Source organism: Balaenoptera musculus, chromosome 6 (genome assembly GCF_009873245.2).
Source record: "Balaenoptera musculus isolate JJ_BM4_2016_0621 chromosome 6, mBalMus1.pri.v3, whole genome shotgun sequence".
NCBI classification, from domain to species: Eukaryota; Metazoa; Chordata; class Mammalia; order Artiodactyla; family Balaenopteridae; genus Balaenoptera; species Balaenoptera musculus.
The window spans coordinates 21,142,452-21,168,447 of NC_045790.1; the positions used below are offsets into that span (position 1 = coordinate 21,142,452).

Here is a 25,996-nt window from a genome sequence, read left to right on the forward strand (position 1 = left end):
GTAGATGCTTCCCAATTTAATCTATGCAATGCAATTCTCAATCAAAAGCACAGCAAGTTATTTTGTGGATATTCACAAACTGATTCTAAAATTTATATGGAGAGGCAAAAGAGCCAGAATAACCAACATAATATTGAAAAAGAACAAAATTGGAGGACTGACAGCAACCAATGTCAAGAGTCACTATAAAGTTACAGTAATTGAAGACAGTGCGGTTACTGGCAAAAGAATAGACAGATAAATAAAGGAACAGAACACAGAGCCCAGAAACAGATCCCATAAATACAGTCAACTGATCTTTGACAAAGGAATAAAGGTAATATAATGGAACACTGACAGTCTTTTCAACAAACAGTGCTGAAACAACTGGACATCCAGAAGCAAAAACATGAATCTAGCCACAGACCTACACCCCACAATAATTAACTTAAAATGGATCACAGATCTAACTGTAAAGCACAAAACCATCAAACCCCTACAAGATAACGTAGGAGAAAACCTAGAAACCTTGGGTATGACAATGACTCTTTAAATACAGCACCAAAGGCACAATCTATGAAAGAAATAATGGATGTATGACCCTATTAAAATAAAAAACTTCTGCACTACAAAAGATAATGTCAAGAGAATGAGAAGACAAGCAACAGATTAGGACAAAGTATTTGCAAAAGACACATCTGATAAAGGAATATTATCTAAAATATACAAAGAACTCTTAAAACTCAATAAGAAAACAATCCAATTAAAAACTGAGCCAAAGACCTTAATAAACACCTCACCAAAGAATATATACAGATGGTAAATAAGCCTATGAAAAGACACTCCACATCATATGTCATCACAGAAATGCAAATTAAATCAACTAAGATCTACCACTACACACCTATTAGAATAGCCAAAATCTGGAACACTGACAGCACCAAATGCTGGCAAGGATGTAGAGCAACAGAAACTCATTTACTGCCAGTAGGAAGGCAAAATGGTACAGCCACTTAGGAAGACAGTTTGGCAAATTCCTATAAAACTAAACAGACTCTTACCACATGATCCAGCAATCATGCTCCTTGGTAGTTACCCAAAGGAGTTGAAAACACATCCACTCAAAAATCTGCACACAGATGTATACAGCAGCTTTATTCATAGTCGCCAACACCTGGAAGTAACCAAGGTGTCCTTCAGTAGGTATACGGAGAAACTGTGATACATCTATACAGTGGAATATTTTTCAGCAATAAAAAGAAATGAGCTATCAAGGCATAAAACGACATAGAGAAAACTTTAATGCAGCTTACTAAGTGAAAGAAGCCAATCTGAAAAAGCTACATATTACATGATTCCAGCTATATGATGGAAAAATATGGAGACAGTAAAACATGGTTGCCAGAGAGGGCAGAAGGGATGCATAGGCCAAGCACAGAGGATTTTTAGGGCAGTGAAAACACTCTGCAAAACACTATCATGATGGGTACATGTCATTTTACATTTGTTCAAACCCATGGAATGTAAAACACCAAGAGTGAACCCTAACATAAACTATGCACTTGGGTAATTATAATGTGTCAACATACGTTCATCAATTGTAACCAATGTGCCACTCTGGTATGAGATATTAATAATGGCGGGGGGGGCGGAGACTATGCATATTGTGGTGGCAGGGGATATATGAGAAATCTCTTTACCCACCCCTCAATTTTGATGTGAACCTAAAACTGCTCCTGAAAAATAAACCCTTTAAAAAAAAGAAAAGTTGAGTTACTGCAACAGAGACCATAATAGCCCTGCAAAGCCTAAAATAACTGCTATCTGTCCCTTTAAGAAAAAGTTTCCTAGCCCCTGGTTTAATGTACTAAACAAACAGATTTGATCACGACAGTTTTTACCTGCCCTTCAAAATCTCACTAAGTCACCACCAAAGACATCTTAAAAATTTTATGTCCATTGTAATGCTGTAGTGAAAAGTATCATTACCTAATATTGGAGAACTCATGGAAGAGGAAAAAGAGTACTGGATCAGGATCCAGAACAGAAATAGTACAGCTTCAACCACTGAAAAGAAAAATCCACTACAAAAAAAGTAGTTCTTCATTTAAAAAGCATCAGAAAAATTCCAATTTCAGATTCAATAAAATAGAAAGAGGCTGGGAACAAACATCAACGTAATGTTTAACTGAACCAGTCTTAGCCATTCATCCTAGCATATATAGAGAGTTACAGACAGCATCAACTTTTACTTCCAAGATCAAGTTCTCTGACCAACATGGAAACCAAATCCATGCTCAGCCTCAGAAGACATCTATCTTACCATGTGGTTGAAGCTGGAGAGAGAAGCAGAGGAGAGCCTTCAATAACATTGGCAGAGGATAAACAAAAGTTATGAAGGTGACAAGAAACATTCTAGAAATCAAAACACATGTATTTTTTAAAAACTTAGCTCTAAAAAAAAAAAGGAAACAACAATAACAAAACCACACAAGACCCCAAAAGATGCCACATGGTCAAATTCTAATCTTTCAGATAACAGATGATTTCCCTGTATAGTACAGAAAAAGATGAAAAACTTCATTCTATGAAGGTTGTATAAACATGATACCAAACCAGAAAGGGTAACACAAAAAACAAAATTAGAAGATTCCCATCTCATTTATGTTTATATCAAAATATATAAAATTAACCAGCAGTATACATTAAAAACCACCATAACCACGAACCACAATGACCAGGTAGTGTTTATTCTAGTAATACAAGGCCAGTGCAGCATCAGTAAGTCTATTAATACAATTCAGTATAATAAAATCTGAGACAAATTTTAATATATACCATCCTGACACATAACAAAAAGGCAGTTGACAAACTTTAACCCTTATTCTCGATTAGAAAAGAATAACAAACTCCTAAACAAGTTGAAATAGAAGAAAACTCCCTGAACTTGATATTTACTGGCAAAATATTAAAAGCATTCATTAAACTCAAATAAAGGATGAACATGATCTCTTCAACAACTGAATATTGTATCAAGAACCTTAGCCAATGTGAGAATATATGAAAAATATGTTAAGATTAAAATGTTGGAAAAAGAAGAGATAAAAATTGCATTTTTTATGTGTAATGAACTTTTTTTGCTTTCTGGAAAACACAAGAAAATTAATTGAGAGAAAACAATCACTTATACAAGTACAAGCACATAAAATTTACCACATTTCCTACAGACCTACAACAATAACCAGACTTCAACAGAAATACGGGGAAAAGATCCCATTCAAAGGAATAAATGCTATAAAATAGCTAGGGATAAATTGGAGGGGGAAAAAAGATACAAGACAAAGCCAATGTGAAGAAAACTTTCTTGATGAACATTAAAACATGAATGACCACCCCCCCAAAATGAGAGCCATGCATATCATGGATGGAAAGATTTAGTATCATAAAAATGTCAATTCTTTATAAACAAGATTTATAGAAATTCCAATCACAGTCTCAAGAGAGTATTTTTCTTCTTCACTTCAAAATTAATAATTCTAAATTCATTTGGAAGAATTGATGTGTGAGAATTAGCAAAGAAAATCTTCAAGGAAAAAAGAAAAATAACAATGACAGGAACTTAGTACCCTCTAGATATTAAAGCTCCTAGAATTGAATTAGGGTGGAACATTAAGAGGCAATACCTGTAATACATTTAACAACAAAAGATTAATACAAAATTGGCTTTAGGTAAATAGTTATTAAATAATGCTATAGAAAAGAGGATAAAGAATGTGAAAAGGCAATTTACAGGAGGGGAAAGGCAAGTCTAATCTGAAAAGATATACTAGCATTTGAGAAAGTGAAAATTAAAATGCTAAGATTATTTTTTTCCTTAACTCTGGCAAACTTAAAAAGTAGCAACATTAAATGCCATAAAACTATAAGGAAACAGGTACTGTCATGTGATTGACAGGAATATAAATTATTACCATCTTTTTGCAACATAATCTGGTAGGATTTATTAAAATGTAAAATGAACACATGATACTTAGAACTGCAATACCATGTTTAAGAATCTATCTTATAAATATACATACTAATGTTCTAAAAGACTTTGTACAAAGATAATCACTGCTTTATTATAAATAACAAAAATAGCAAAAAAACCCACAAAAACAAAAATCCAAAACAACAAAAACATCCTAAGCGTTCATTAATGAAGAAATAATTTAAAATTTTGGATAAGGCTATGCTATGGATTACTATGTAGTAATGTATTAAAAAGTATTAATAATAAATTGATATGGACTGAAATATAAACATTACACAGAAATTTATAATTCTAAGGAGATAGTATCCCATTTATGTAAAAAACAAAAAAATTCCCTATCTATAAATATGTCTGTGTATGCAATTATTTAAGAAATATAAATACTTATGTCAAAGGCTTATGCCAAATTATTCTTTGTTTTCTAATAATTAACTCTATATGCCATGTCATCATAAATAGGAGGCATCTTTAATTATAAAAAAATTTTTCACAACTTTTCAAATTAAATATATTACATGCTGTTTTACAACCAGCTATAGGTCATGATTATCTAACTATATAAATATTTTAGCCAAAGCTTATACATAAAGACAGTGTGCAACTTTTAAAATATGACATTTAAGGTCACCTTCAGCATGCTAAAAGGAGAATTTAATTGTGCTTACCGATTTCATTAATCACTGCTCTTATTTTGGAGACAAAAGGACCAACTTCACTGGAATTCATTTTGACTCTTTCCTTAAGGTCAGCACCTGCAAAGTATTTTATTTACAAATATAAACTAGTTATAAACAAAATTTTAAGGCAACAAACTGAACATTTACTTAAGATTCATATATAACTTGAAGACAGACTAGATTTATCTATCAAAGGAATTACAGTATCTAAGTTTTCCTTCCCAAAGACCAGCACCAGATTGAATAAAATATTTGTTTGTTCATGTATCTACCATGTGCTTAAAGTAATGCTTCTCAAACTTCATGGTCTCAGAACCCCTTTATACTCTTAGAGAAGGAGGCATTGTTAAGATTATATATATCTACCAATAGTTATTCTATTAGAAAATGAAACAACAAAATTTTTAAAATATTTATTTATTCATTGAATAATACAAATAAACCCATTCCTGTTAACATAAATGATTACAGACTGATGCCACTTTCTTGGTTCTTGAAAAGATGCTGGCAGTTCTATCCACCACTGCTTCTGTCCCATCAGTGCAAATGCCAACCCAGTGAAAAGGGCAAATCACACCTTCCTGCTATGAAAATCATTGTGACTTCATGGATGCCCACCTTGGTGACTGCAGATCACATTTGAGAATCACTGGCTTGAAAGTATATGCAAATTGACAATTTCATAATTACGAGTTTATCACAGAATCATAACTTTGGAACAGATAAAAATAAACATAAGGAATTCCTTAAGGGATTGTTTACTCTGTGGCTCAACAAAGACATTCTTTTTAATAAAATTAAACTCACTGAGAAAAGGTAGGTCCCCATTAAAATAAACAAACAAATAAAAAACAAAGTAAAATTACAGCATAGATGGTATATACTCAGCTACTTATTCTCTTATTAGCCCATTATAAATTGATCATGACTAGACGTAACATCAAGTAGCAGCTGATGCTGAGCCCATATACTTCCTGTGGAAGTGAGAACTGCAGTAGACAAAACACATATCCTACAACCCATCAGTTCTTAGGTATATATACCCTAGAAAATCTCTCAAATATATGCCCAAGGAAATACATACAACATTCAATGCAACATGTACAAAAATAGCAAAAAAAATGGAAAAAACCTAAATCCACCAAAAGGATTAATAATAAAACTGGGACATATTTATACAACAAAATGTTATATGCGCAGCATGAAAATGAAGGAATTAGAGTATAAATATGGATAAATCTAATGATGTTGAAGGATTTATAATTATATAAATAAATACAATATATATTTATCATTATATATAATTACTGAAAGATACACAGGATAATAACCATTTAAATAAGTTTTTAAAAGAAGAATGCTATGTAGGGATATAAAGCATACATGGAAATGATAAATTCCAAATTCAATTGGTGGTGACCTCTGTGGGGGAGGGAGAGAGATGTGATTGGCAATAGACACAAAGAACTTCAATCTTATTTGTAATACTGTGTTGCTTAAGTGGTGGGTACTCAATATGGTAGGTAGTCATGATTTTTGGATGTCTGATATATGTCTTCATAATTAACTTTTTCCATGAAGAATTAAAATTTAGCATGGAAGAAAAATGTTAGTAGTGTCAAAAGAATTCTAAACTAGTAGGATGTATTTGTTAAAGAAATAATGGTTCAACTCACTGTCATTTAACATTAAGAATATAATTTTAAATTGAGAATATAAAATGTTGCCTAGTGCATGTTAGCTAATACATATTGGTTAATAAAAGTAGCTAAATGTAGTGTGGTATGGGGGAAGGGAATAAACGAAAGAGGAGCCAAAGCAATGAAGAAGTGAAAGCTGATGGGACAGATAGGGACGCTGGATGAGGTGGTCCTGAAGGAGCCCCTGTGACTGCATCATGGGATCCATCACATCCTCCGGCCTCAGGGCACCATTAGGGTACCCTCTAACACACTAACTAGAGCTCCGATGGGGGGTCTTTACCAACATTCTGCCCCTGTGACCACACAGCAGGCTTTGAAAACCACACTCAGGTTAAAGAGACTAGGCTGCTGGAAGCCATGCCAGGACCTAAAGGGAATCAAGGTTTGCTCTTAACACGTGTGGCCCATTAACTGCACACTAGTCCCAGCAGAGAAGTGTAGAAGATGTGTCTCGTTATGGAATGCAGCTTTATCCACACAATGGTATGAGACAGAAAATGAGTATCTTTAAAGTGAAGAAAGAAAATAACTGCCAATCTAGAATTCCAAACAAATCAAACCTATCCTTCAAAATGATGGTGAAATAAAGACATTTTACACACCCACTCACAGACACACACATCCACAAACAACAATTTGTCCCCGGCAGACCCACGCGAAAAGAAACACTGCAGGGAATTCTTCAAGCAGATTATGAGAGTAGAGTTTAAAATCTTATTTTATACTCCTTACAAGTGATATGTCTTAAAATATAAGGGCACAGACTGGTTAAAGTAAAAGGGTAAAAAACTTGCAAACACTAAGCAAAAGAAAACTTGTAAAGTTATCTTCATCTCTGACAAAAGAGAAGTAAGACAAGAAACATCACTCAAGCTAGAGGGTTATTTTATAATAATAAATATGATGATCCATTAAAAAAGCCATAAGAATTCTAAATTGGCATACATAAAAAAGACAGCCCCAAAATACATAAAGCAAAAACTAACAGAACTAAAATGAAAAACTGCCAGGTCTACAACCATAGTGGATTTTAGCAGACCTTTCACAGTAACTGATAAAGCAAGCACTCAAATATCCTTTCAAATATTCCTATCAAGAAGTAAAAAATAGGAAAAAATTAATCCCAAAGTAGAAACTGGAGCAAAAAAAAACTTTTAAATAGAAAACAAATGTGCGAGAGAAAAATCAAAATAGTTGGTTCTTTGAAAAAAAACTAAAATAAATGATAGACCTTTTAGCAAGACTCATCATAGATCATCAAAGAAGGCACAAGTCCCAATCGAGAATGAAAAGGAGGGTAATACTAAGGATTTTACAGACCATAAAACAATATTATTAAAAATTTTGGCCCAATGGATTTGAAAAACGACAGGAAATGAACAAATTCCTAGGAAAACACAACTTATTAAAACTGACAAAGAAATAGAAAATCTGAAAACACAAATACACATTAAAGAAATTGAATATGTAATTAAAAACTTTCCTACAAAGAAAACTGCATGCCCATATGGCTCCAATAGTAAATTCTTCCAAACATATAATGAAAAACATTTACCATCAATCTTAAAAATGCTTACATGGAGAACAGCAAAACAAAAACTTGAAAAGAACATTGTAAGAAAAAAACATGACAGGCCAATTTTTCTCATAAATAAAGTCTCAAAAAATCCTAAACAAAGTATCAGTGTATCATACTTAGTAGTAACATAAATAAAATATATCAAGACCAATTTATACTCAGTCCAAGATTTACGACTGGACTTAAATTTTTAACATTAAATTTTTTAATTTATGAAATTTTTAATTTACGTAATTGAGAAAGGTGAAAATCATATAAATTTTCAGTAGGTTGCAGAAAAGTAGTTGATAAAATTCAACACTCATTCTTTAACATCTTCACTGAGGTATAATTTACATAAAATAAAATTCAGTCATTTAAAATACACAATTCAATATTTTTTAAGTAAATTTACAGAGTTGTACAACCATCACCACAACCCAGTTTTAGAACATTTCCATTATCACAAAAAAGATCCCTAACACCCATATGCAGTCACTCCCTGTTCTCACCTCTAGCCCCAAACTAATCTACTGATATTTTCCTATAATTTTGCCTTTTCTGAACATTTCATATAAATAAACTCATATAATATATGGTCTTCTGTTTCTTTCTTTCACATAGCGTAGTGTTTTTCAGGTTCATCCATGATATAAAGATGCATCAGTACTTTTTATCTTTTTATTACCAAATAGTATTTCATTGTAGGGACAGACATTTTGTTTATCCATTCATTGGCTGATGGACATTTGGGTTGTTTCTACTTTTTTGGCTATTATGAAAAATACTACCATGAACGTCTGCATACAAGTCTTTGTGTAAAGAAATTTTTTCACTTGTCTTGGATAGAGTGGAATTGCTGGGCTATATTGTAAATTTCTATTTAACTTAAAAAAGGAAAGAAGAAAAAAAACCTGCCACTGTTTTCCATAGTGGCTGCACCACTTTACATTCCTATCAGCAATGCCTAAGGGTCTCTGTTGTCCTACAAGGTCACCAACACTAGTCTGCCTTTTTATCATAGCCATTTTAGTGGACATGAAGTGGTATTTATTATGGTTTTAAATTTGCATTTCCCTAATGACTAATGAGGTTAGCATCTTTTCAAGGTGCTTATTAGCCATTCATACAGTTTCTTGAGTGAAATGTCTATTCAAATCTTTTGCTCATTTTTTTGATGGATAATTTATTTTATTCTTACTGGGTTGTAAGAGTTATATCTTGGATACAAGTCCTTTTTCAGAAATACGATTCACAATATTTTCTCCCTATCTGTGGCTGATCTTTTGATGATTCTTGATGGTTTTTTGAAGTTTAATTTTAATGAAGTCCAATTTATCAATTTTTCTCTTTTATTACTTGTACTTTTGGTGTCCTCTCTAATTAACACTCATTATTAATTAAAAATTCATAGCAAAGAAAAGAATCTTTTTGATTTTATAAAGAGTAATTACAAAATACCTATAGCTAACACCACCTTTAATGGTCAATTACTTCCTCTCAGAGATCAAGAATGAGACAAGTATTCTTTATCACTTCTACAGATGGGAACAGATGTACTAGTTTGTGTAATAAGAAAATTTTTTTAATTACAAGGAACAGAAAGAAAAAATAAAACTTCCATCATTAGCAGATGACTTAATTATACATGAAGAATATCCAAAAGAATTTACAAATCATAAAAATAAGTGAATTTAGTAAGGTTGCTGGATATAGGTTCAATATAAAAAAATCAACTTTCTATGTACTAGCAAAAGAAATTTGTGAAGTTTTAAAAAGATACCATTTATATTAACATTCAAAAATCAAAGAGCCAAGGAATAAATCTAATAAAAGTTGTATAAAATCTTGACACAAAAACCTACAAAATCTAAATTAAAGAAGTCCTAAATAAATGGAGGAATATATCATTTCATGTTAGAAGATTCCATACTAAAAGATGTAAATTCTCTCCAAATTAATAGATTCGATGTGGTTCCAATCAAAATCCCAATGCTTTTTTAGAAATTGACAAAGTGGATATGCAAAGGCCCAATAATAGTCAAGATAATCTTGAAGAAGAAAAAGCTGGAGAATTTATATTAAAATAAGATGTATTATAAAACTACAGTAATTAAGAAAACGTGACACTGGCTCAAAGATAGAGAAACAGAGCAATGGAACAGAATAGCAAGTCCAGAAAAGACCTGCTTGATTTATGACAAAGATGGCACTGCTGGAACATTCCAATAAATGGGGCTGGGACCACTGAAGGTTCATATGGGGAAAAACAATTCTTGACCCTTCGTATCATATACACAAACAAATCAGTTAATGGTGCATTACAGCCTAAATTTGAAAGGTAAAACAAATAACTTCTAAATGAAAATATCCAGATATCTTCAAGATTTTGGTATAGACAAAGATTTTTAAAAGGTTTTTCCAACACCTTTAAAAGGAAAACACTAGAGTTCTTTAAAATTAAAAACTTCTGTTCATTAAAGGACATCACTAAGCGAGTGAATATACAAGTAAAAGAGTGGGAAATGGTATCTTAAATACATCTGTTCTGTGCATGTAAAGAACTATAAATCAGGAAGAAAAATATAAATAACCCAAATATAAAATATAGGCAAAAGATTCATACAGATAATTCACAGAAGAGAATATAACATTGGCTAAAAAGACATGAAAAGGAATACAACATGACTAATCATCAAGGAAACACCGATTACAAACACAGATAGTTTTATAAGCAGTACAGTGCTAAAGTGTTGGTGAAGGTATAGAGCAATGAGAACTCTGATTTAATGCTGCTGGGAGTAAAATTGGTAAAAAAAAAATCACTTTGGAAAGCAATTCCACCCCAAGTATACACACCCAACAGAAACACATGATATGTACACTAAAGGACACGTATAAGCATATTCACAGAAGCATTATTCAGAATAGCTGAAACCAGCAATAATCCAAACATTCATCAACAGCAAAATGAATAAACTGTGAAATATTCCCACAAATATGAATATACTATTCCTAGATGAACAGTACATACTGAATCCCACAAACGTGTTGAGAAGAAGTCAACCTTAAAAGATACATGCTGGATAATTCCAGTTACATAAAGTTTGAAAACAGGCAAAATTAGTATTTGGTAATAAAAATCAGAAAAACCTCCACTATCTTTTGGGTGAGAGATGGTTAACGATAGGAAGAAGCATAAGGGATGAATTATGGTGTGCTGGTAATGGCAGTGTTCATTTCTTAATTTGGGTGGTGACTGCACAGGTGAGTTCATTTTGCAGAAATTTATTACTTACAGTTTGTGCAATTTTCCCTATGTACATTATAATTCAATTTAAAAATTTACGTTAAAAAAAAAATTCCTTCTGCAGCCAATCAGGCCTCTTTTCTCTGTGGAGGCCTGGTGTGCAATGGCTGCAAAAAGCAGCCTCTCACACACCACTGTAAAAAAAAAAGATAACTAAGGCACTAAAAAAAAAAAAAAAAGCAGCTTCCCTGGTAGTGCATGCAGCCTGTTGCTTGTATGGGTTGCCCTTAAGGACCTTCGAGACAGCCCTTACCAGTGGACATTCATGTCTGGCATCATGCTGTCCCCAATCTAGGCTCCAGACAGGTATGCAGGGTGCCTTTGGAAAGCCCAGCACGCAGTGGCCAGGGTCCACACTGGCCAAGTCATCACATCCATCTGCACCAAACTGCAGAACAAGGAGCAAGTGATTAAGGGCCCACACAGGGCCAAGTTCAAGTTTCTGGGCCCCAGAAGATCCACATCTCCAAGAAGTGGATGAATCTGAAGACATGGTGGCAGAAAAGTGGATCATCCTGGATGACTATGGGTCAAATACATCCCTAATCGTGGGCCCCCTGGACAAATGGCAGACCCTGCACTCATGAAAGCCGTGGTGCTTTCCCTTCCTTACTCACGCCCACCAATAAATCCAACTTTCCTGCCCAAAACACAAATGAAAAAAAATGACCAAAAAAAATCCTGACTCCATACACATTACCTGCTCCAGCTATCACCAATTTCTCTCCTCTTTTTTTTTAAAGCCAAACTCCTCAAAAGGGCTGCTCTTTCTGTCTCCCACCCTCTCCTCTTACACTATGTCTCTAAACAAGGGGGACAAAAAGATACTAAAAAATAAATATAATAAATAACCAAGATAAAAAGTGATAAATGTTTGGGAGTAAAAATAACAGGAAAGTGTGAATCTAGAGTGCAGAGGGAAGTAAAGTTGTGAACCACATTACAACATTAAATAGTATGATCACACTGGTCTTACTGAGAAAGTATAATAAAATTCAGTAAGATCTCTGTAGTCCATATATTCCTGATAATTTAATATTTGGGTCTAAGTTACATATTTTTAATTATTTGTATTGCTTTTGCAGTATCTACCGCAAACTCTTTTCAACTAAATATGTAGTGATCAGAAACGTTAATACCCCAAGTAGACAATGCATGGAGTTAATATATTATTTAACAATTCTGAGAGAATATAGTTCATTTAAATATTGCCCACTAAAATGGTCCTCTCCTAAAATACTTGGACTTTTTTTTATAAATTCCTTCTTTTGAATATGCTTTAGGATTACTATGTAGTAAATTTCTACCTATTTATCTTTGTCGCGGACTAGTCCAGTGAGTAGAAAAGTTATGGAAAACAATGATAATATTCTTTGTTGTACATTGCAGGATACCTAGCTTCCTTGGCCCCCAATAACCAAATGAGAGTAAAGCCCCTAAGTCATTGTGACAAGCAAAAATGTCCCCCTAAATTCTAATATCTTCCCCAATGAGTGTTACCATCCCCCTTGAGCTAATGCTCAAGAGCTAATGCTCCAAGTCAGTGGTCTTCAACATTTTTTGTTCCCATTACAGCTGAAAAGAATTTTGAAAAACGATGCACTCCCTTGAACAGTTTTATATTGACATCTAAAATTTTTCATAATTTAAATAGTTGCAAGGATTGCAGTACACTATAAACACTGGCAGCTTAAAATACAACTGATATATACCACTGTCAATGCATCCAGTGCAATCTACATACCACAGTGACTTGACTCTCAACATCATTCATGTCTGAAACAAGAAACAAATCCTTGCTTAACGATAAGAAATACTACGTCATTTATTTTCTTTATGAACAACTTTATGAAGTGTTGTATTTCTACAACACTTTGCTGCTATTTTTTTCTGATGCAATCAGCTTTTATGCTTAACATTTTTCTTTTGACCACTGTCATATTTCTTTGCAACAAAACATATATATTGTTTAAACTAAATTAATTTTTATTAAATTCCCTGTAACCATGAAGCACTAAGTTTAGAAGTTTTCCTCTGGACTGACTTTTCATTACAAGTATTATTAGCATAAAATTGATTGAAGCATAAATATATTACAAATCTGATAACAACTAGATATTAAAAGTAAACTTTTCTGGGAAATGTATCTCAATGAGATAGATAAGACTACCTTCCCTCCTTCTATCATTTCATATATCTATGCATGAAAATCATTTATTGCTAGAATACTTCAGCAATGTCACCCAATTCTTTCAACTCCTTTAGACCCAGCTCTTGAAAAATCACATAGTAATCAAGAAGCATTTAACAATTCCATAAAAACTTTACTGTCCTTAAATTATGCTGAAAGCAATGAATTGGAAACTGCCAGAGTAAGAATAGGATCCTAGTTGAAATTCTCAACATTAGTATTTTAAAATACCCCTTTTATAGCAATTCAGAGCTTTCTTCCTCCCTGGGTCAAGGAAGCAAAAAAAGGCAAAATCAGGACTGACTACTGTAAAGTGCAAGAAGAGCAACTATGAAAGAGAAGATGGTAAAGAGTAACTTAACTTGCAGATCAGCCTGAAAAGTTCTACAAAAAAGTACATACAAGTTATCAACTAGGTCCCTTTTAAATAATCTGTATCTCCTGAATGCCTAGAGGAGAACCCAACCTCAGTCTGGGGGATAACTGCTTTAAGTCTTTTCCCTTGGAGTGCAGGTGCTGGGTCATGTGAAGTGAAAATGATCTTTAAAAGTTAATTCCAAATTGTTTTTCCAAAGTAATTCCACCTCCATGTGTTATCACCAGCAGTGCATTGCTCCACATCATTACCAGTGCCTGGTATTGCCACACTTAGTAAGTTCTGCTCATCTAACGGGTGAGAAATGGTAGCTTTAAGCTGCATTTTTCTTAGTAGTAAAAGATGAAATGTCTCAGTTTTGTAGAACATTACTGTGCAGTGAACAACGTCATCATTTCAGAATTGTTCCAGTTTATGTACATGTACTATCAATCCAAAGCACCCTGGTCTTTTTTGCTCCCGCTCCACATAGGCTTTCATCTCCTCCATCCAACCAAAACATCAGGTCAAGATAAGCCAGGATTTCCAGGTGGCTCAATCTGCATCTTAACCTCCAAAAAGCACCAGATGGAACAGATGCTCCCTGTGTCCTGGGGAGGTGTCTATCTAAAACCAGAAGATGTGTCTGTTCTCCTCTCCTGTACTGCTCTTGTATGGTGGTTGTATCAGGGTTATTCTAGCCTCAGAAAAGCAGCTGAGAAAGGGTCTTTCTTTTTTTAACTTATCAAAGAATATATGTGAGACTGGAATTATCTGTTCCATGAAATGTCTGGATAGAATGTTCCTCTGCAGTCATGGAGACCATGTGTTTTCATTGTTACGGGACTAGTCAGGTTTTCGATTTCTTAAGTCAGTTTTGGTTAAGTTTTATTTTCTAATAATTTACCTATTCCACTTAAAATTTCAAATTCACTGACATCAGTTATTCTTAATATTATCTTACCAGATTAATCTCTGTGAAGTTTATACCTATGAGATCCTTTTTCAATCTGAATATTGTTTAGTTATTCCCTCACCCTTGATAAATCTTGTCAGAAATTTGACTATTTGACTTTTGAAGAACCAACTTTGGACTTTATTATCCTATTACTTACTGTTTATTTTTCCAAGTCATAAGTTTATGTTCATCTTCAGTTCTTTCCTTCTACCCTATCTGGGTTTATTCTGTAGTCACTTTTGTCATTTTAAAAAATTGGATTCTTAGTTTATTCATCTTGAGCATTTATTCTTTCTTAAAGTACAATCTAAACTATATTACACAACTTTTAAAGTATTTTGTTAGAATTTAATTCTGAATATGTTCTAATTTCCATTAAGATTCCTTTGTTGAGCTGTAAGTTATTTAGAAGTTATTTTAAATTCCCCACTGTAGGGGACTTTTTCTAATTACCTTTTGTAAATGACTTGTATCTTAACTGCCTGTAGTCACAGAATTCAGCCTTTGAAATCTGTGCAGGTTTTACAGCCAAGCAGATGGTTAATTTTCATGAATATTCCATGTGTGCTTAAAAGAGATGCACAGTCATCAACTGCTGAGGGCAATGATCCACACAGGTACATTACATTAACCCTCAGTAGGCCGGGAAAAATAATCAACGCCCTTTATCAGCTGGGCTGATAGACTCTTTGTATTAATATTTTATTTAATATTTAGGTCATTTTATAAATAATTTACAGAAAAATAAAAGGACGATAAAAAATCAAATTAGTTGGAAATTTCAGTCAAAACTTAAATACATAAAATTTATATATTTTTATATTTTCCTGGTATGTGCACATATGTGTATTATACATATACATACCTACAAACGCATAGTGTATGCATATATACACTCACATACTTACATATATCACACACACATACACACATGAACACATATGAAAAGGGTTATATCATTTGAATGAAACTGGTCATCAACTGACACACATGAACCTGGGACATATAGTTTTATAAAATCTGATTCCAGATTTCAAATATAGCTCTACTAAATGATCATTACATCTGCTTCTTCTTGAACTTGCATTGTAGAAATGCTGTGCTTTTGAAAATTTGGATGGCTCATAAACTTGTTGAGGACAGCCATATTCATTGTTCCCTGATTGTAAATATTCATTTTTAGATTTATAAACATCCATCAGAATGATCAATGGTTTGTTTTCTTTTCTATACCATATAGTCCCTTCCTGTCACCTCTGTATACACATCTGCCTTCAACACTCTTCAATTACAAGCTGTATCAAGTAAATGCTCATGTACATCATCATATGAAATGCAAGAATATGTCACATATCCTTTTGGAAAAACTGAATAGCCCAACTTCTTGTCACAAAATACTGCGTGGTGAAGTCCTTCCTACCTAATGACTAATTGGATGCAAATTCCATACTTCCTTTATAGAAACCACAGAAATATACTTGCTCACTCATCAGTTCTTGAGTTCAAGAAAATTCATCTAGGATATTGTCATCTGATGACTCACAGTCTAAGATTTCACTCATACGATCAAGTTCACCATCATGATTAGGGCCTACAGTCTGCTGTCTCTTTTGACCATTATTTTACCCATCTAATAACTGTGAAATGTCTTCCTCTGTCAACTTTTCTACTCTTGTACCATTATGTGTAGAAAATGAAAAATTCTAAATTCTCAACTGTGTTCAGTGATAACTAAAAGAATGACTACAAAGATGGTACCTCCAGACTTCAGTTATATTTTCTTAAAATATGTGCAACTCTTGAGGCAATGCAATAAAAAAAAAAGATAATGCAATAGCAATGATTTGACCTCTACAACATCTTTCTAGACAATTCTGTCTTTCTTCCATTTTCTTATTTTAGTTTTTCTTAGCACAGTTGGGAATAATTAAAGAGTAATAATAAAAATCATTCCTAGGATGATGAAATTACCAATATAAAGATACAGTGATATGAGATAAGAACCCACAGCATCTTAGATTCATAAAAAGTTCCAATGAACCCATACAGTAACTGCAAGAGAAAAGGAGTTTTAATTTTCTTTTTTAAAGTAAATTTTCTGTTCTTCAGAAGACCTCTAAGAAAGAATCAAAGTCATAAAACATCAATCCATACAAGCAAAACTATTCAAAAAAGAAACTAGTCAAATCTGGGTCCAGGGGACTCTGACGATATAAGGGTTAAGTTTACTAACTGACGTATTCAAATCTCCTATAGACTTACTTTTTCCTTGTTTAATCTATCATCAACTAAGAAAAGTGCTAAAAATTCCCATTATGGTGGTGGATTTGTCCATTTTTCCTCAGGGTGATATCAATTTTTGCACTATATATTTTGAGGCTGTTTCTAACAGCAAAAAAGCTGGGACTCATCATATCTACAAGGGAAATTGAATCTTTTATGATTATGTAGTGACCTTCTTTATCTCTAATAATTACTATCTCTAATAAAAATTTGTTTTAAAGTCTATTTCCTTTGATATCAATATAGTTATACCAGCTTTTTTTTAGTCAGCATTAGACTGGTATATCTTTTTCTACTCTTCAACTTTCAATGTCCTTATGCTTTAGGTGTTTCTTATAAGCAGCTTAGTGATAACTTTTCTTAAGCCAGCCATTGCTTGTCTTCTAATTCAAGAATTTAGTACACTTACATTCACTATGATAAGTAATAAATTTGAATTTATTTCTACAATTGCATTTTAGGATATTTAGCCCATTAGTTCTTTTTTTTCTCCCTCCATCTCCCTCCCTATTTTTTAACCATCTTCTGGATTGACTGTTTTACTTGTTCTTATTTCATTTATTCACAAGTTTAAATACCACCTGTATACCAATGATGTCAAAAATTTTACCTCAAGCCCAGACCTCTACCCTGAACTAACTACAGACTCCTAAATTCAGCTGCCTATTAGACATATCCAGTTGAATGTCTAATATGCATCTTATAAACACAATAAATGCTCCCCTCCCCCAACTATTAAATTTCCTCCCCAGAATATGCTCCTCTTGCATTCTTCCACTCCTCAGTTAATGGTAACCCCATCCTTCCAATGTTCCAATCAAAATAGAGTCAACCTTGATTCTTCTCCTTCATACCCCTTCCTTTTCATCAGTAAATCCATGTCTCCACCTTCAAAATACATGTAGAATCCAACATTTTTTCACCACCTCCACTACTACACTGGTCCAAGTATGATCATAACTGCAGGGGATCAAAGACAGAAGTTCTGGAACAGTCTATTCTCAACACACAGCCAGAGCAAGCCTTTTAAAACTTAGTCTTTTCAGGTCACTCCTTAGCTTAAAACACCCCAGATTCTCTTTTCACTCGAAGTATAAGTGAAAATTCTATGTCACTTGGACTCCTACTACTTCTGTGACATCACCTCCTAGAACTCATCTTGTCCACTCGGCTCCAGAGACACTAACCTTCTTGCTCTCCCATTATCTTGCAACGTATGATGTTGCCTCCAGGCTCCGTTCTTGCTTACCTCTCTGCCTAAAACACTCTTCCCCAGGTATCCACAAGGGAAGTTCACTTCTTCCAGTGAACTTCTTCAGGACTAGTTCACTTCTTCCAGGACTCTACTTATTTATCTCCTTCTCAGAGAGGTCTTCCCTCTTCACCATATATGGAACAGCAATCCTCCATGCCAGCCACAAGAACTCATTTTTCTTGTCCAGTTTTATCTGGATTCAGAGCATTCATCTGACACAGTACACATTTACGTTAATTTTTTTTTCACTGCCTCCCCTACCCCCATGCCTATGGAGGCTCCACAAGAGCAGGTGATTTCTGTCTTACTTACTGCTGTATTCCCAGATCCTAGAATAGTACCTAGCCCGTGACAGGCTCCCCTCCAAGAAATCTGATAAATAAATGAATAAATGAAAGAAATCCATGTGTTTTCTTTATAGCTGGACCCTAATGAAGACAGTTTATAGTAGGAATTTTAAAACTCATGAATATTGGCTGTTTACTTAGCATCTACCACCCTCCTCCTACTTCCTAAAGGTGGCCTTATTTTTGTTCTGCTGTCTGCCTCTACCATCCCCCCCCCACATTGCATGTACTTTGGAAGAAGTTAAATCCATTCCCATAGCAAATCAGCACAGTTTCTTCCCCTGAGAAGTCAAATCAAGATCAATCTGAGGGTTCCAGCTTGGATTTGGGCAAAAGTGTTCTCTTCTCTTCATTTCAACATGGTCATACATGGATAGGAGGCCCTGAACTACTGAAGCTTCAGGCTACCAAACTGGATGAAGGTGGCATATAGAAGACAGTGAAGCCAAAGGAATTTCATAACAGCCCAGAATCACTGAATTAGAGCAATCCTAACTACCTTGTAGTTTAAGTCAACTTGAATCAATTTTTCTGTAACCTGAAGCTGAGAGATTCCCATCTGATGCTTATTATCTACTAGATGATATATTACAAATGATAACAAATGGGTCAGATTCACTCTACATCTGTTCTCAAGGAATGGGATCTTGATTGGTGAGGGTATTGGTTAGCCCTAATTATTACAGGGAATTTCTAGCCAAGGTTTAGCATGGGAGAGAACCAAATAAGGTTCAGGAACATAATCTTCTTGTTATGACTACCTTCATAGCTTCTAAAACTTTAATAGCAACACTAAATTCTCAAGTACTTTTAGCTTAGATTTCTTCATCCTGGATCTGAAACCACCTTTTATCCGATTAAACATAAAATTTCAATCTATAAAAAGTTACAGGGACTTACAGTTTCTGGTTCCACATACAAGGAGCTTGGAAGTTGTCACTCTGTCCTAACAACAAGTAAAAAGCTGAATAGACTGAATCAACAACTCTTCTAGGATCTGAAAGAGAGGTGAGGAGGACACAGGGCAAACCACTGCTCCCAAGACTGAAGAAACAAACAGGCAGATACAGAGAATCACAACATACCAGAGCAGAGACTCAGGAGCAGTGGAAACCAGTGCCAGGGTCAGAAAACCTGAACTGTAATTGATGAACTGCTGGAGGCTCAGTAGGAACAACTCTGAGGGTTAAAAACTCTAGGGGTACCCCACAGTTTTCTGAGATTTACCTCCAAGAGCCTAACCAGCTTCTCAAAATAAATACTGGTGAAAAATCCCCTCCTCCTTCTGACAGAGGAAGGGGCAAAGGAATCATTTTGAAATACCAGAGCACTCTATTCTTAACAAGGCCTGCCTTCAGGGAAAACTGATAAACCAAAGCCTAACTGACCTGGAGGAAGGGAAATGTCAAACTCTAGCCCACTCTAGTCATCCAGTCCCACCTAAGGGGGCAAAAAAACCCTGAGAAACACTTGTGAAGTTCACAGTTCAGAGGCATAGGCTCACTAAAAGCCTGAGAACTAATCATAGCACAATAGAACACTTCCCCTCCCCGCAGCACCTTACCACATTACTAAAGGCCTATTCACAGCCTTTACCCAGTACATCATGTCAGGCTATCAAGAAAATATTAAAAGGCGTACCAAATCACAAAAACACGATTTAAAGAGACAGACCAAGCACCAGAACCATACGTAGCAGACATGTTGGAATTATAAACCAGGTATTTGAAACAAATTGTTAAGGGTTATAATGAATAAAGCAGACAGCATGCAAGGGCTCCAATGAATAAAGCAGACAGCATGCAAGAACAGATGGGCAATGCAAGCAGAGATGGAAACCCTAAGAAAGAAACAAAAAAGAGATGCTAGAGATCAAAAACTTTGTAAAAGAAATGAACACTGGCTTTGATGATCTTCTCAGTAGACAGGACAGAGCTGAGGAAGCAATCTCTGAGCATGAGGATGTCACAATAGATTCCAAAGCTGAAAAACGAACAAAGACTGAAAAACAAAAAACAAAAACAAAAACACCAACATCAAAGGACTGAAGGACAACTACAAAAGGTATAATCTGGAACAATTATGACTGAGAATTTCCCCAGATTTATGTCAGACATCAAACCACAGATCCAGAAAGCTCAGCGAAAACCAGGCAGAGAACACCAAGAACACCAATGCAAAAACCAAGCAACCAACAAATTAAAAAAAAAACCACCTAGGCATATTTTCAAACTACCAAAAAGTCAAACATAAATTCTGAAAGAAGCCAGAGGAAAAATACATCTTACCTATAAAAGAACAAAGATAAGAATTACATCTGACATCTCCTCAGAAACCATGCAAGCAAGGAGTGGAGTGAAATATTTAAAGTGTTGAGAGAAAAAGAATACCAAACCTAGAACTCTGTACCTGTGAAATTATCCTTCAAAAGCGAAGGAGAAATAAAAACTTTATCAGAGGGGCTTCCCTGGTGGCACAGTGGTTAAGAATCTGCCTGCCAATGCAGGGGACACAGGTTCGAGCCCTGGTCCAGGAAGATCCCACATGCCACGGAGCAACTAAGCCCGTGCGCCACAACTACTAAGCCTGTGCCTCTCTAGAGCCCGTGAGCCGCAACTACTGAGCCCGCGCGCCTAGAGCCAGTGCAACAAAAGAAGCCACTGCAATGAGAAGCCCACACACCACAACAAAGAGTAGCCCCCACTTGCTGCAACTAGAGAAAGCCCACATGCAGCAACGAAGACCCAATGCAGCCAAAAATAAAATTAAATAAATAAATTTATAAAAAAAAAATTTTATCAGATAAACAAAAACTGAGGAAATATGTTGCCAACAGACCTGCCTTGCAAGAAATATTAAAAAAAAAAAAAAAGTTCTTTAGAGGGAAGGAAAATTATAGTCAGAAACTTGTATCTACATAAAGAAAGTGCATCAAAGAAGAATAAGTGAAGGTAAAATAAAAACTTTTACTTTTCTTATTCTTAATTGACCTAACAGGGAACAATGTGTTCAAAATAATAATAGTATTTGATTATGTTTACCTATGGATATATCTTACATATATATGTGTATGTGTGCCTATACATGTATAAACATATATAAGAGAAACAATTAATAGCTACTACACAGGATGGAAGGGAAGAATTAGGATTATTTTGTTATTATAATGTATCATACTACCCATAAAGCAGTATTATTTGAAAGTGGACTCAGATTAACCATAAATGTATATTGCAAACTCTAGAGCAACAATAAAAAAAAAGTAAAAAAAGGAAATATAACTGACATGCTAAGAAATGAGAGAAAATGGAATTACATAAAATGCTCAATGCCTTTTGAAAACCACAAAAGGCAAAAAAGAGAAGAAGAAATAAAAAGGAACAAAGAATAAGGGCAACAAATAGAAAACAGTAACTAATATGGTAGATATTAATTCAACTATATCAATGATCACTCTGAATATCAATGTCTAAATGCAGCAATAAAAAGACAGAGATTGTCAGAGCTGATAAAAAAGAAACACTGAACTACATATGACTACAAGAAATCCACTTTAAATATAAACACACATATAAATTGATAGAGAAAAACATACCATGCTAACACTAATCGAAAGCAAGAATAGCTATATTAATTTCAGACACACATACTTCAAAGCCAAGAAAGCTATCAGCAATAAAGAAGGACATTACATAATGATAAAGGGGTCAAATCTCCAAGAACACATCCCAATCCTTAACACATATAACAACCAAGCATCAAACTACGTGAGGCAAAAACTGATAGAACTGCAAGGAAAAACAGAAGAATCCATTATCATAATTAAAATTTCAATATATCTCTATCAGAAATGGACAGATCCAGTAAGCAGAGAACCAGTACAGACGTAATTGAACTCAACAACACCATCAATCAACTGGATATAACTGACATTTATAGCCTACTTCATCCAACAACAGCAGGATACACATTCTTCTGAAGCTCACATGGAACATTCACCAAGATAGGCCCCATTTGGGGCCATAAAGCACACCTTAACAAATTTTAAAGAAAAGAAATCATACAATGTCTACTCTCAGTCCACAAGAGAATTCAACAAGAAATCAAGAACAGAAAAATAACTGGAAAATTCCAAAACACTCAGAGATTAAACAACACACTTCTAAATAATATGAGTCAAAGAAGAAATCTCAAGCACTATACAATTTTAAAAAATATTTCATTCAATAAAAATAAATGAATAAATAAATAAAAGAAATCTCAAGAGAAATTTTAAAATATTTTGAAGTAAATGAAAATGAAAACACAATTTATCGAAATCTGTGGTATACAGAAAAAGCAGTGCTTAGAGGAAAATTTATACACCACAGAATGCATATGTTATGAAAGAATATCTAAAATCAATACACTAGAAAAAGAGCAAATCAAATCCAAAGTAAGCAGAAGAAAGAAATAATAATAAAACAGAAATTATGAAATTGAAAACAAAAAACAACAGAGAAAATCAACAACAACAAAAAAAGCTGGTTCCTTAAGATTAATATAATAAATAAGCTTCTAGCCATACTTATGAAGGAAAAAGGAAAGAGGACACAAATGATTTTTAGTATCAGAAATGAAAGAGGTGACACTGCTACAGATCCCACAGATGTTAAAAGAATAACAAAAAAGAATACTATGAACAATTCTATGCCCACACATTTGATAAGCTATATGAAATGAACCAATTCCTTTAAAGATGCAAACTGCCCAAACTCACACAAGAAGAAACAGATAATCTGAATGTGACTATGTCTATTTAAAAAATTGAATCAATAAATAACCTTCCAAAACAGAAAGCACCAGGTCCAGAAGGGTTCAGTGGTAAATTTCTACCAAAAATTTTAGGAAGAAATTACAGTTGACCCTTGAACAACACAGAGGTTAATCTGTGTATAATTTATAGTCAGCCCTCTGGACCCACAGTTCCTATGCATCCATGGATTCAACCAACCACGGACCACATAGGGCTTTACTATTTACTACTGAAAAATATCTGTGTATAAGTGGATCTGTACAGTTCAAACACGTGTTGTTCAAGGGTTAACTGTATTCCAATTTTCTGCAATCTCTTTCACAGTACAGAAGCATAAGGAATACTTCCTAACTCATTCTATGAGACCAGCAACACCTTAATACCAAAACCAGAAGGACATTACAAGAAAACTACAAACCCGTATCTCTCATGAACACAGATGCAAACATCCTCAGCAAAGTATTAGCAAATTGAAACCAACAGTGTATAAAAAGAATTAAACAACACAACTAAGTGGGATTTATCCCAGGTATACTAGGCTGCTCAGCACTCAAAAATCAATTAAAAGAATCCATTACATCAGCAGGCTTAAAAAAAAAATTACATGATCATATTAATAAATGCAAGAAAAGCATTTGACAAAATTTAATACCCATTCATGATACCCAATCTCAATAAACTAGGAATACAAGGGAACGTCCTCAACTTGATAAAGAATATTTATTAAACACCTACAGCTAACATCATAATTAAAGATGAGACACTAGAAGCTTCTGCACTACGATCAGGTAAAAGGCACTCCTTTTCAATGTCATACTGGAAGTCCTTATTAATGCAATAAGGCAGGAAAAGGAAATAAAAGGTAATACAGACTGGGAAGGAAGACATAAAACTGTCATTGTTCAGATGACATGATTGTCTACTACGTAGAAAATCCAAAATAATCAACAAAAAAATTCCTGGAACTAATAAGCAATTATACCAAGGTTGCAGAATTCAGGGTTAATATATAAAAATCAACTGCTTTTCTATAATCAACAATAAACAGGTGAAATTTGAAATTAAAAATGCTTACATCAGCATCTCAAAAAATGAAACACTTAGATATAAATCTAACAAAATATGTACAAGATCCACACAAGGAAAACTACAAAACTTATGAAAAACAATCAAAGAAGAACTAAATAAGTGGAGAGATAGTCAACGTTCATGGATAGGATGACTCAGTATGGTTAAGATGTCAGTTCTCCCCAACTTGATCTATAAATTCAATGTACAGATATGACATCAAAGGCACAATCCTTGAAAGAAATAATGGATAAGCTGGACTTCATCAAAACGAAAAATTTATGCTATGCAAAAAACACAGTCAAAAGCAACAGACTGCGACAAACTGTTTGCAAAAGACACATCTGATAAAGGAATATTATCTAAAATATACAAAGAACTCTTAAAACTCAACAATAAGAAAAAACAATTCATTTAAAAACTGAGCCAAAAACCTTGACACCTCACCAAAGAAGATATGTACATGGTAAATAAGCCTATGACAAGATGCTCCACATATATGTCATCATAGAAATGCAAATTAAAACAACAGAGATACCACTACACACTCATTAGAATAGCCAAAATCTGGAACACTGACAACACCAAATGCTGGCGAGGATGTAGAGCAACAGAAATTCTTTCACTGCCAGTAGGAAGGCAAAATGGTACAGCCACTTTGGAAGACAGTTTGGCAAATTCTTATAAAACTAAACAGACTCTCATCATACGGTCCAGCAATCGTGCTCCTTGGCAGTTACCCAAAGGAGTTGAAAACTATGTCCACTTAAAAATCTGCACACAGTTGTGTACAGTAGCTTTATTCACAATCACCAACACTTGGAAGCAACCCAGGTGTCCTTCAGTAGGTAAATGGATAAACAAATTGTGATACGTCTATACAGTGGAATATTATTCAGCAATAAAAAGAAATGAGCTATCAAGGCATGAAACGACACGAAGAAAATGTCAATGAATAGTACTAAGTGAAAGAAGACAATCTGAAAAAGCTGCATACTGTATGATAACAGCTATAGGACACTCTGGGAAAGGTAAAAACATGCAGACAGTAGAAAGATCAGCAGTTGTGAGGGTGAAGGGGATGAATAGGCAGAGCACAGAGGACCTTTAGGGCAGTGAAAATACTATGTATGATACTATAATGGTGGATACATTTCATTTTACATCTGTCTAAGCCCATAGAATGCACAACACCAAGAGTGAACCCTTGCGTAAAGTTACTCACTTGTAACCATGTAGGTTAATCAGTTGTAACAAATGTACCACTCAGGTGGAGGATGTTGCTAATGAGAGAGGCTATTCATAAGTGGAGGCAGGGGGTATATTGGAAATCTCTGTACTTTCCCCTCAATTTTGCTGTGAACCCAAAACTGCTCTAAAAAAATATTTAGTTTTTTAAAATCTATATAGCAAATTTTCCTCAAAGTCATTTATAGCAATTCCCCATTTAAAGAAAAGGATTTTATCAGAATTCAAGGCTCTAA

The 25,996-nt window shown here is 34.2% G+C and overlaps 1 protein-coding gene and 1 pseudogene across 2 annotated transcripts in view; one reads left to right on the forward strand and one right to left on the reverse strand.

The window, feature by feature from the left end:
- AUH (AU RNA binding methylglutaconyl-CoA hydratase) overlaps window positions 1–25,996 on the reverse strand; it is a 160,182-nt gene that overhangs the window by 99,764 nt on the left and 34,422 nt on the right. For both annotated transcript variants that reach the window (XM_036855128.1, XM_036855127.1), the window contains one exon: window positions 4,678–4,764. In XM_036855128.1, the coding sequence (XP_036711023.1) occupies window positions 4,678–4,764 (87 nt within the window). The remainder of the gene's footprint in view (window positions 1–4,677; window positions 4,765–25,996) is intronic.
- LOC118897578 lies at window positions 11,395–11,508 on the forward strand (annotated as a pseudogene).